Source organism: Cataglyphis hispanica, chromosome 14 (genome assembly GCF_021464435.1).
Source record: "Cataglyphis hispanica isolate Lineage 1 chromosome 14, ULB_Chis1_1.0, whole genome shotgun sequence".
Classification (NCBI taxonomy): domain Eukaryota; kingdom Metazoa; phylum Arthropoda; class Insecta; order Hymenoptera; family Formicidae; genus Cataglyphis; species Cataglyphis hispanica.
Window position 1 is genome coordinate 4456503 of NC_065967.1, and position 13647 is coordinate 4470149.

At 33.5% G+C, this 13647-nt stretch overlaps 1 protein-coding gene across 2 annotated transcripts in view; it reads left to right on the top strand.

Moving 5' to 3' along the window:
- The window catches only part of LOC126854687 (matrix metalloproteinase-2-like), a 165416-nt gene that overhangs the window by 123702 nt on the left and 28067 nt on the right, over positions 1-13647 (top strand). For both annotated transcript variants that reach the window (XM_050601653.1, XM_050601652.1), the window contains exons 5-7: positions 4933-5079; positions 5567-5709; positions 12041-12199. In XM_050601653.1, coding sequence (XP_050457610.1) covers positions 4933-5079; positions 5567-5709; positions 12041-12199 — 449 coding nt within the window. The remainder of the gene's footprint in view (positions 1-4932; positions 5080-5566; positions 5710-12040; positions 12200-13647) is intronic.

Sequence of the window (13647 nt, forward strand, 5' to 3'; positions counted from 1 at the left end):
CACCCAATCGCTAGCTAAGTCGCTTTATATATAATTTGGATTTTTTTAAATCCTCGGGAGGTATTCTTGCGGAAATATCGAAAATTCAATAAGAACAGAGCGGAATTACAAGTGCATCGAACAAGAAAGCGCAGGAATAATGTTATACGAAAAAAAATAGCGTTACTGTTTAATGTGTTATATTTGAAAATGTATATACATATTTAAAAAAATATTTAATTAAAATTTTTTATTTATATTTCTCTTATTTGAAAATTCAGCTGCATTAATTAGGTGGTTTATTATACTCTTCTCAAAATTAATAAAACATTTTTGTACATACGAGAAATTTGTTTTAATACGAATAAAAATTGAACAACGTAATTTCATCTATGTTAATTGCGGATTATTCGACTGCATTTAACGGACTGAAATTCTGTGCGGAATTTGATCGCACTTAGTTGCGCCGATGAAATATTTGATCGATTTTTCAGGATAATCCTCACAGAGCGTGTATCATCATTTAATGCGATAATTCGCTCGAAATACGCGTTCTTCTCTCACCTGGTCTTGTGAGCCATTAATAAAGTAAACACGTTTGGAAATATTTATGAGCGTACTGTGTCCCTCGTTACTGGCTACATTTTCGATGCAAACGATATTTATTACAATACCGATCGCGCTTCTCGATGTTCATTACCGATTGGCCGCGGAATGAATACGAGATGATATTGAAGGCGCGATATTAATGGCACGTACGCGGATATAGTTATTCGCGAGATTAAACGCGTCCGGTATATGTATAGATGCAACAGCTACTCTCGAAGTAAATCGTTTCATGAAGATAAATTGTCGTTGAATCGATAAATAACTTGTTAACTGGGATGAGGGATGAAACGCGACAACTTGCGTCAAGACTTAATTGCAATATCGAGAAATCGAAAGGATGAGAGAGAAAATTTGTAACGACAATTATAGTATAATTACGATAAAAACGATTTTCACGAGATTATAAAATAAGCTTCTTTCTCTCTTCATTCTTCTATTTTTTATTTCCTCCTTTTGTTTCTTTATTATTTCTAAATTTAAATTATTTCTTTATTTTTAATATTTCTAATTATATATCTTGACGGATGTTTTATTATGTATTTCTAGCAAATTTTTTTTCTACAACACGATAAAAATTTTATCTGTCTACAATGTTTGACGCCGATAGATATACCATCGATGTCAATTTGACTGTGCGTTCATTTAAGGTTTATATCAATGTCTAAACGAACTTAAATTGAGGCGAGTAGTGTGTGAGAAAATTCACTTGGCGCTCTAGCAGAGTACACTCGTTTCGAATCGAACGAACATTGGCCCATTTTATCTTAGGCGAGCCGTAACTATCAATTTACTTATTTGTCTGAACGCCTATTCATCCATTAATCTCCGTCGGCTGTCTAACGGGCGTTAAATTGCCTGTGTATTGTACGCGCTTGATTCCTTTTTCTTCATTTATAGGTCAGATACGGGACGATTTAAAGAGCAAAGGTTTCACTTTTCGTTTTTGGTATACTATTGATTGGGCACGTAACCTTTCTTAATCAATATAAGCTACATGTGTCAAAGTGTACTCAATTAGTGGTATATACATAATTTCTATAACCATTGGTTACTTTACATAGATAAAAAAATTATTAAGAAAACTTTAATTCTACATAGAGCGCGTACTGAAAAGAGGGACACTTTTCACTTTTGTATTATATTTATTTATTTAAATTTTTATTTTAAATATTAAAAATTTTATTATTGTTTAAAAAATTTTGCATCACATTTTTTTTTCTCTTTTTTTGAGATTGCCAATTATCTCTGTTCTACTCGGTCATGTTTTTTCCTGACTCTATCATGAGCTTCTATTATTTTTGCATATTACGAAGACATGTTACGCTATATTATGAAAAGACAGCGCAGCGTGTATGTCACTCAGAAGAAGAAGAGTCTCGCTCGACAACGATGCGGAAGGGAACGGCGATCGATATCGCGAATTTATATCGGAAAATGATATCCTTTTCCTCTATGGAACCGTGCAACTATCTTGTACATCGCGTTTGCGTATCGCGTGTGACAAATTCGACATATATTTATTATTACGTGCACTACCGATCATGCGTATGAAAGTCACTGCGATAATTTTGCCGTTTCAAGCTAATGATTATTTTCGTGCACGTAAAAAGAAAGTTTTTATTTTAAACTTTCGAAGAGTCGGAGTTCTACGCTCGGAATCGTAAATTTTCGAAATGTATTCCTACATATATAAGAATTTAAACAGTGTCTATTCCATGTAAAAAATGCAAAATCTGAAATTAACAAAGATTTCTTTTGTACTTGAAAAAAATTCGCAAATTCTCGTGCAATTTTATTGAAACTTTTAGAGAATTTTTTATGAAATAAATTTTCTTTCTGATAATTTTGTTTTCATATTGTAAGCAATCTGCAATCCATCGATAAGCCAATTTGTGAATTATATTGTCTAAAAAATATTGTAAATATATCTATTTTTTTGTTTATATTATTCTGTTTATATTATATATTCAACGCTTTTTGTAAAAATATTAAATATGCAGTACATATTATTTTTATTGTAATTTCTTTGCGATGAAAAAATGTGTGAAAATGTTATGCAATGAAAAATGTTCATTTTCAGTCCATTTGCAAAGCTAGCTCTTCAAACTTTAATAATTCTATATTTTCCTCCGCACGAGTAAAGAGCATTAAAAAAAAACGCATATAATAAAAAATTTATTTTAAAAACTTGCACCAATCACACACATAAAATCTTTAAAATATTCTTTATATCTGGAATTGATTTGAACAAAAATGTCTGGAAGCTCTGAGAATTTTCAGGAAATTTTTTTCACATGATTCGAGTAGAGAGAGGAAAGGAGAGAGATATCCTGTTAAAAATTTTAGAGCGTATTCAAAACGTGCGTATATGCATACTAGGTAAGGATTTAATTTTTTTTTAATCTCCTAATATTTTTAAAAATTTAATTTTCTTTTCCAAAATTTCTAGATGCGCAAGTTAATTGAATCAGACATATTCTTAGACTGTTCGATGAGAATTGTTGCGCGTATTCTCATCAGTCGGGAAGTTGTATGAACGTTGCTCGAATCGCGCGAGATCGCATCGGAAACACGTCGATTCGCTTATCGGGAAATATGTCCAAGTGTATCGATCAATGTCGAATCGACTTGCCTAATTAAACGATACGTTGATCGTTTTAGTAAAACAGGCAACGAGACGAGCGATGATGCGCTGCGGCGATATGCAATCATCATCGCTGATATTGCTGGATCCCGCTTTCGATATCATTGGACGGCCGTTAATAATGTAAATCGTGGCGGCTTTCTGTCGACGTAAATCGCGCGTATTGAAGCGATTTGAATCGCTTCATCAGACGTTGGATGTTAATGCGCGATTATTTTATTTGATATTGACATGCGCCATGCTTTTCGTTTATATAATAAATGCGATTGAAATTAAACGAATGGCAAAGTTATATAATTAAAATGAATTGAAAAGATGACGTTTTAATAAAATGTACAATAAATAAATGCAATATTTTTAATAAAATTTATAGTTAAAGTGAAAGTTTGATCTAAATAAAAATATAGAAATAATATATTTATTAAAAATAATTTAATAGAAAAATTGCAGAATTGTAATTGAATTGATAGATTAGAAAAATTGAAATCAAAATAGATAAGCATATTTAATAATATTATTAAGAGTATTGAATTATATAAATTCTCTTGTAAAATTATTATGTATGATTAATTCATTGGTTACTTCAAAAGTTAAAATCTTGATGAAGCTGGCGATCTCAGAGAGCGATGATGCTTTTAATTAATTTATGTTGGCGTCGCCGGCTCGCGTGAACTCGCGAACACGCAAATGCTAGTTATTTGAATGCACATCTGCAACACTTCCCGAAAAAAGAAGAGATGATTCCCGTCTCTCGAGTTAGAAAACTTTTCGTATCTCCCGTAGCTTGCCGAACTCGGCGAAATACTCGCGCGTCTTCCGCGAAGAAACTTACGACTGTTTTATTTCCTACCTCTCGTGTAAATAGTAAGCTCGCCGAGAATGAGACAGCGGTTTCTTGTGCGCGAAACGCCATGTAATTGCAAAGTTTCGCGGAAGGGCGACTTAAATCGGGAAAATTGCGGCGATGAATAAGCGAGGATGAAAGATTTTGCTTTTAAACGAAATTTAATTATATATCTTTGTAAAGTTTATGTTCGTAATATGATTTATTTACTGCAGGCTACTTTAGAAATATGAAAGATTTCGTTATTTAAAGCTAACCGAGAGCAAGACTAAATTGTTTTCTCCTCGCATCGAAATTACATTCGAAATTGAAATTAGCCGTGATATAGAGGGCTTTACATTTTCTCTAATGAACAATAATTTATAAATTAAAAACAAATTTTTTATATTTAAACGAAAAATCAAAATTGCCAAAATATATCAAATTAATAAAAATACGGCGGAAATCATAACTTCACTTTTATATCAAATATCATGTTATTGCATATTAATTAAAACACGTAAGTTGCTATCATTGTACACATAATATAGCAACATAAATTCAAATTTATTAATGCGAAATAGGGCACTATTATATGATCAAACTTTAATGTTGACAATCTTAAAATATCGCGAGCACGACGCATTTCCTTCGTCTTTACGTAGCGCTCGCATGTAGGTAATTGATAAAATAAGGCAAACACTTGAGAGCCGGAGTGGGTGCAATCGATCAGCGGGGTTTGCTCAGCGTTTATCGGAAATCGTCTTAGCGAACACTGAGCAAATGCTCCCTGTTTATGTCGCCATGTGTTCCCCGTGCCGCCGATTAATCGATCAATTGATATTTCTTACAAGAGGATATCTTTTTTTTGTTGCAGTCTGAGATCCGAGCAACCTAGCGGTCTGGACACAGGCGGGGTCCGATTAGAATTGAGCAAGGCCCTCGATCTCTGGGCCAGAAATTCGAAGCTCACCTTTCAGGAGATCAACAGCGATCACGCTGACATTCTGGTCTATTTCCATCGGTGAATTTAATAAAATTGAAATTTATAATTAATTTAATTACATATTTTTTTTTTATTTACACGAAATTATTTTACATGTTAAAAATGGTTATATTAGAAGAAAAAAGAAAAAAAGTTTATGACAAATTTACTTTGCTAAATAAAAGATTATTTATATATTAAATAAAAAAGGAAAGATAATTTAAAAAAATCATGAGTTCGATTAATCATGATGGGAATCTAGAGATTTTGAAAATTCAGTTTTGATACGAAATTTGGAGCAATTTTACCAGCTATTAGTTACGTTCAATTTCCACTATATTGCGCGACACGATATCCTGTATACGGTATAATAATAATAATAATAATAACATTGTAACGTAATCCCACGCGAAAATTCCGTGACATAATTCCACACTAGCCGTATATAGATATAGAATGCAAACTCACGACGGCCAATAATTCTGTTCGGTAAAACGCCATGTAATATTCCCTGCGCATTATTCAGGGGTTATCACGGAGATGGATATCCGTTCGATGGCAGAGGTCAGATCCTGGCGCACGCGTTCTTCCCGGGCAGGGATCGCGGCGGGGACGCTCACTTCGACGAGGAGGAGATATGGTTGCTGGAGGACGATAGCAACGAGGAAGGTGAGTGGATCAGGAATTTTCCGATTCCGAGGAACAATTTGAACGGGCTTAAGTTCGCTTAGCAATATTCTCTCTCTCTCTCTCTCTCTCTCTCTCTCTTTCGGACTCTATAACTGGACCCCGAACTCGGTTGAAGTAGCAAAGCAAAGTGGAGGGCGATGAGCGAGAGGGGAGCAAGCGGAAGCTACTTAATTCTGTTTGCGATAGATACTATTCACGCTCGAATTGTTTTTGCCCAAACTGCTCGATTCGTATCGATGCTCCGGGCGAAATCGGTCGAACGGGGTTCGACCAACTGTACGAAATGTTTCCGCTCCTCTTCCCCCGCGATAGACTTTCACGCAATCATCGAGCTAACCGCATTTTGGCAGCGCGCCAAATCGACCACCCGATACAAGACGTGCGGTCACGTCTTCGGAAAGAAAGGATCCGGATGACTCGGGGAAGCAATTTTTCGATTCTATCAAAGCCGCTGTTATATCGTTAGGATCGATATAAAATGCCGGATATGGTACATAAAGGTATTTCGCATGAGGAGCGTATGAGAATATTTGAAATAGTGTTTGCGAGCCTCCTTTATCGATTTCTCTTTGTCATGCTGCCTCCTTTCACCTAAACGTCAAACGCAATAAGAATCGCTTTATTTTTGAACGACTTTTCTCAAATACATATATTCACTGATATTAATTATTAATCGCACGTGTTGTATCAAAAAGTACATATTTGAATTTTATAAATGTGTATGATTATTTAATTACTTGTACTCTTGTTTATTAATTAAAAACTTTTTACGCAAAATTATTTATAATATTTTCATTTTTTCATTATTGTTAATTTTTTTTTATCATCATACTTTCTTTGATCAAATATGTCAAATGTAATTATAATTGGCAACAATTCTTGACAAGAATGAGCAAGAGCGAGTCAGGCGCGGCAGACAACCTGTTGGAATTATTAACGGTGTTTCCTTAATGAGTCGCCTTGCGTTTAATTAGTGCATCGAGACGATGCGACGACATTGCTCGCGAAGAGATAGACGGGAGAGAGCGAATCCATTCGCTTCGTCTTTCATACTTGCTTCGAGATTGTTTAATTGCATGATTCGCGTCGCAAATCGTCGAGTGATTACGATAACAATTAACTAACCGACACGCAAGACTTCCAATTGTTTGCCCATTAAAGCGCTGCAACTCCTAGAGTTTTATTTCACGAGATAGATTTAGTTGCGTTTTTTTGTGACTTTTTGTTTAAAGCAGGATATTTTTTTAATAATTATATAATATTTAATAAATATTATACTATATAAAAAATTTATTTAAAACTATGTATTATAAGCTCTCCTCTTTCTCTCTACAATACATATTTTATTATTAATAATTATATTTTTTTTTTGTAATTATAAATTAAGATATTTTACGATTACTTTTTTTTTAAACTAAAATTTCAAAACAATTTATTTTTACAAATAATATTTTTAAACAATTTACATTAAAACAATATAACTATATTTTGTATTTTCAGTTAAATATTTATTAATTTCAATTTTGCAATTTTCTTTTTGTATTTTGTAAGCAGATAATTGTACAATATATCGGATTAACAGATATTAGCCTGATGTTTTTTTTTTTTAGATCGATTATTCTGTAACAAAATGGAACTCTTGTTCTCTATTGCAAGCGTTTAATTACTTTTAATTTTCGCCGAGTAAGTTCTATTTCATTGATTCATTAGTGGAGAAAGCGTAATTAGCAGAGAATAATTAAGGGCGATTTATACACGCGGTTGACGATTTATCGCGAGTATCGCGGGGGAAGACGACGTGAAATATTTCAGTCGATATGTTGCTCGCCCTCGAGTGCAACTCGAGGGCGAGCAACAAAATCCGTATCGCTTTTTACCGCATTACCGCAACGTCGTTGCGACGTTCTGCATAATACGTTTCCTGTACTTTCTTCGCGCTACGTCGCGTCACACTCCACGTCTTTTCTGTAGCCGGAAGTTTCAAGAGACGGCGAATGAACATCGCGAAATACAATCCGCGGTACCAGCTTTTTCCTCGGCAAGAACTAATTTGTTTTCGAGCAAAATCGCTTTGCGGAAATAAAATTGCTACATCGCGAATATCTGCAGAGAACGAGGAAACGGTGGAAAGTTTAAAAAAAAAATCTCTACGAATCCTGTAATTTACAAAACGTAATCTTTCTTTAATACCGCGAACTTTTTCTAGAAGTTACATTTTAATTTATTGCATAAAGACACATAACTAACTATTATACATAAATAAAAATTTTAAAGATAATATTGACATATGTATATAAATGATTTAAATTTATTCTTTTTTGAAGCCAGCTTTTTAGAATAAAATCTTAGAAGAACGTGGGAGAAAATTAAACGAAATTCTTGTTACTCTCATTGTCAGAAGAATTATTTTCTGCGAAACTCTGGAAAGCGAAGAAAAAGATTGCGAAAAGTAAATTGAAATATAATTGCGCCAACACACACACGCATACATATTATTACACACTCTCTTTTATTATCTATTAAAAAATGTATTTTTTTTTAATTGTGAAATTCGATAATTCGCAACTTTATTTGAATCCAAATCTTTTTCTCTATTACCTGAGAAGCTTTACTTGATTGAGCATTACTAAACTTTTACCATAACGCATTAGACGCTTAAAGTTCAATCATTACTATGTACTTTTATGGCGGCGAGTTAAAATTTTCTCAGTGAAACTTTAATCGAGACTCTTAATAATAACATCGTTCGCTTATCATCAGCAGCAACGCGCGCTCGTAAATTCTCTTTAAACGTCTTATAAACGCCATTTCGTACACTCGATAAAGACATCGGGTAATTTTCTGTCACCTCTAAAGGAGAAGGGAAAGCTAATTTAATTGCTGCCACGTTCGAACAATTAATTAGTCCTATTAATTAAATCGAATCCGATATCGGAAGTCGGATTTGCTTCGACGCGATTATATCTAATGGGATTATTATTATTATTATTATTATAAGGGTTCGATTCCTTTCCTTCGATCGAGGTATTCGAAATTTATATGACGTCGTTAATATTGCGCCGGGGCTTAGCGTCAGGCACGTTCACGTTTCCGTTAGCATAGTTATAACCATCGTACATTACCGCCTCAGGATTCTACTACCTCTATTAACAGCCATTGCATGCGCATTTAAATTGTTAATTTTGGCACTCCGTGTCAAAATTGCGGCGTCCCGATTTGTCGACTTAAATTCTTTTGTTCGACTGTGACAAGAGGATGAATAGAAATACTCAAAACATCAAAAAATATATTTTTCTTTCTAACTTTAATTATTATATTATATAAGCTGGAATAGCATCAAAGAATAATTTGAAATACGATTTGAATTATATAAATTCTCTTAAATTTTTATTTATGTTATAAGGAGGAGAGATTTAATTTGATTGTCAATTAAAGTTATTTAAAGTAAAATGTCAAAAAATTATTAATAAATGTTAAATTAGTTAGAAAACATGAAGTAAAAAATTTATATAATATAATATCATTGATATATATATATATATATATATATATATATATATATATATATATATATATTATCAAAGAAATTATTATTTGTAAGTTAATCATGGAATGAAGCTGAAAAGAGCAGTCGCAGTTTTGAAACGCCCTATATAGTTCTCAATAAACATCGAATTGGATTTCGGTAAGATAGATATCAGAGTAGGTTTTCTCGTTGATCGAATCAGAAGTCTTTTGCGATATCGATGTACTGTGGCTAAAGGAATTAAGATCTCGACAGCGTTGCGAGCGAATATTTATAAGAGAATAAAAATCTCAGAAGCTATACGCGCGCACTTTTAATTAAAAAGATTAAAATCCCCGTGTTCCTTTACACTGTTCTTTCCTTTTCTTTTTCCTCGTTTACAATTTGTCTTTAGATGATTCGAGATCTTCTAGTTTTACAAAAAAAAATCCGTGAAATCCATGTTCCTTTCTAACTCGAAAAAGAAAAAGGAGAAATATAATACTCCCTTTGATTGCTATTAGTGACTTTTGTGGAGCGAACTGAAACCTCCTGCGAGGCGTCAGTCACACAATGTAATTTGCAAATCTAACTGTATCCCAGTTTCTCGCTATTTACAAAGATAGTGCGATGGAATCTGCAGGGACGACATTAGCAATTCATAACTGACATAACTGCTAGTTGAACGGCGCTCGCGAATCAGTTACATTTGTTCTCTGTCCAAAATGGGTATCGTCCTCTCTCTCTCTCTCTCTCTCTCTTCCCCCCTCTCTTTGTCACTCTCTCTCTCTCTCATCTCTCGTTGTAACCGGGTTAATTTAAAGCGAAGGCTGCCTCACCATTAATGACGTTCGCCTAACGAGAATTATTAAGCATTCACGTGTAAGGAGATACTACCTGCGACAGTCATTTAGGCTAATAGCTTTCGAGTGACCACATGTCAGTTGAATTTGCAATTAGCTTGGCAAACCGCAATAAGCATACTTATAAAATCATTCTAAATATTTGAAGTCTTCGTGTAAAAGATAGAAATTTGAAAAAAGGATGTCTTTAGATGAATAAAAAATTTTTTAACAATAAAAATCTTATTTTACATCAAATAAGTGTAAATATATAAAGATACTTATTGTTCCTTGTTATCAAATTTATTGGCGCCATCACTCATTGACTAACTTTAACGTTATAAAGTATAAAGTATCGAATACTTGTACACGTTGAAAGTTTGCACGACTTAAGAATCTCACCGTCTCGTCTTTAGTCACGTCTCCTGTGTATTTAAGCGAGATATGAATAGAGTAACCTAAGAAGAAAGAGAAGATGTCCGCAAAATATAACGAAAGTTTCTTCGTTGCGGTATACCGTACATTCATCGCCCGCTAATATTTTGACACTAGCAGTGGAAATTCAAGAACCCGGATGAACGATAAACCGTATCGCTTACAAAGCTTATAGAGTCCACGTATTGCGTTATATAAAGGAAATAAATAAATGAATATACAACCTGAAATTTTTATTAAAACTCGATTTTTTCGGCTGGTAGATAAAATTTCTAGGTCGAGATATAAAAAAATCTCTCCTCAGATAGATTCTTTATATCTCGACGTAGAAATTTTATCTTTTTATAAACACTTTATGATTTTTTAGAAAATCTGCATAAGCTAAAAGAAATGTAAGAATTAATATAATGTAAGAATTGTATGATGATTGTATATTCTTCACGAAGACTGAATATAAATTTACGGATGAGGATTTTTCGTGAAATTTCGTCAAGGATTTTTGCCGGTGATACGAGCGACGACTCGTGATACTATCAATTTTTCTGGCAACGGCAATGCTCCCCGGCGATCGTTTTACAATTCTAACCCATATCTGGAAACGTAGTTTTTCCGACGCGGATTGGAATCGAATGGAAACGAAGCGAAACGAAACGAAGGCGGAGATTCCGCGGCGGTGGCGGTAGTTCGATGCAATTGCCCGGAAAATTCGGTCCACGGACGCGGAAAAGTTTCCGATATACAATTCTCTCTACCGTGAGACAGTATCCTTTGAAGCAATCGTAAAAAGTAAGATATTAAGATCAAAATCAATTTCTATTTTTATAAAAAGATATACACCCAAGTGTTAATTTTTGAAAAATGTAGAACGCAAAATTAATAATTTATTATATTTTATACAACATGTGTACTTGCGCTATAAATTTTATTGATTTGCATAATTTTATAAAGAAATATGTCCTCCTAAATTTGATTTTTAAAAATAAATAGAATATTATATTAAGATTAATTTATATATTTTATTTTATTAAGAAGATATTATACTTCTCCTTCATTTTGCTTCTATTAAGCTAATTACATCCTGGTTAATTAACATCCTTAGTTTTAAATAAACTTAAATTATAAGTATATATAGATAAATATATATATATATATATATATATATATATATATATATATAATTTATAATAAATATACATAATTCATAATGTGTATGATTAATATAAATTGATGTAAATACAATATAAATTTTGTAACTTAACATTTATTATTCTATTTTACTAAACAGCTATATCGCAAAATATGTTTCCGCCTTTGCGAAATATTCGTCACCGTGTAATGCATAAAAATTCCGCGACCCTGTATGTGAATCTGTAATGACGCTCTTCTTGTGTCGCATTCCGCGCACACATGCGCGGAATGCTCACACATATTGCGGTTAACATCGACACGCGTAGGTGGGAGGTTGCTAGGATATACCCTGCAGATAAGCGAGTCTTGAAGAGCTCTCCTTTATTTTTTCCTCTTTCAGGTACTAGTCTGTTCGCGGTGGCCGCTCATGAATTCGGCCATTCCCTGGGACTGGCGCACAGCTCAGTCCAGGGTGCTCTCATGTATCCCTGGTATCAGGGACTGAGCCCTAACTACGAGTTGCCGGAGGACGACCGGCACGGGATTCAGCAGATGTACGGTAAGTCCTCCCTTTCATAACATTAATATTCACCCACGATTACGTTAATTACACGGTATTTAAATAGCGTTAGCGCGCGACTTCTGTTTCTGTAATACATGCGTATTTATCCTTTAAAAAATATGACTCTGCAAGTATTATATTATTATCTTTTGTTAAAAACAAAATATATTACGTGTTTAAAAGGTAAAATTTATTTAAATAAAATACGTCGAAAGAATTAACGGAATTATAATTTCATTGAAATATTAGCCAAAATATTATTATCAAAATACAATCCAACAGATATAATATTAATACTATTATCGATTATATGAATTTAAGAGAGAAAGCAGAGACCAGAGTTATTGAAAATTAAATATGCCACAAATTATATTATAATTTTAAACATATTACTATAAACTGAAATAAAGCGGAAACGGGAACAAGAATTATCCGATCGCACAGGATTATAATGTTCATCGACTGCTTCATCCTTCGAGCTCTCTCCGTAGAAACGCGGCGAAAATCGCACGAGCGGCTTATCTCGATCGTAAAACTCTCGGCAATATAGTACTGACAGATTTATGGAGAGGGCCGTTATCAGGCAAGAGAAAAATCGCGCAGCATGAGCGAGCGTCGTTCGCGCGACGTTTAAATTTCGAAATTTCGGGCACGCTATCGTAACTGCGGGCGTTAAGGCGACGCTGTTGCATTGGCGACATAACGCTAGCGTGTCGGTCGGCAATTGAGAGTATGTTAGAAAAGTTGTTTGCTCTCTTTCCCTCTCTCTTTCTTCTCTCTTTACGGCCTGGCCTTACTCGGATCTCGGTATAAGGGCATGTACAGAATGATTCGCGAGAAAGGTATGTAGGTCAAATCTCTTCGTCAAATTTTTGCAACATTTTGTATATGAGATAAATTTTAAAGAATTATATTTATATATAGCATTAATGCTATTAATAACTTTTGGAATTAATTAGGATTAGATAAGAAAGATATATAAATTTTAGAATATACATAACATTTAATATAAAGTTTTTATTTTTACTTGTATATATTTGAAATTAAATGTATAAAGTTCGATATAAAAGAGTTAAATTTTGAAGCGAATACATATGTCAGAAACAGTCTTGGGAAATTCTATTTATGTCGAAATTACGCGAAATATTCTCGATACGTACTAAGTTGTAGCGATATATACTATTGTTGGAATTACCCGCGTCGTTTCGTCCCGCGCAGAATCATAACTTGAGCATATCAAATTGCTGACTGAATGTGTAGCCATGGGAAACAGCTTAGTTATTATATTTGCTCAGCTGAATTGCATGGAAATTAGTAGTCTATTATATGGGGTGTCCAAAATAGACGTCGAATTATAATATATATTGATTTATCAATGCATATATTTATATATATATAGATATGTACTCAGAATGTCCTTTTCATAAGTCCTTGCTAGATTCGTT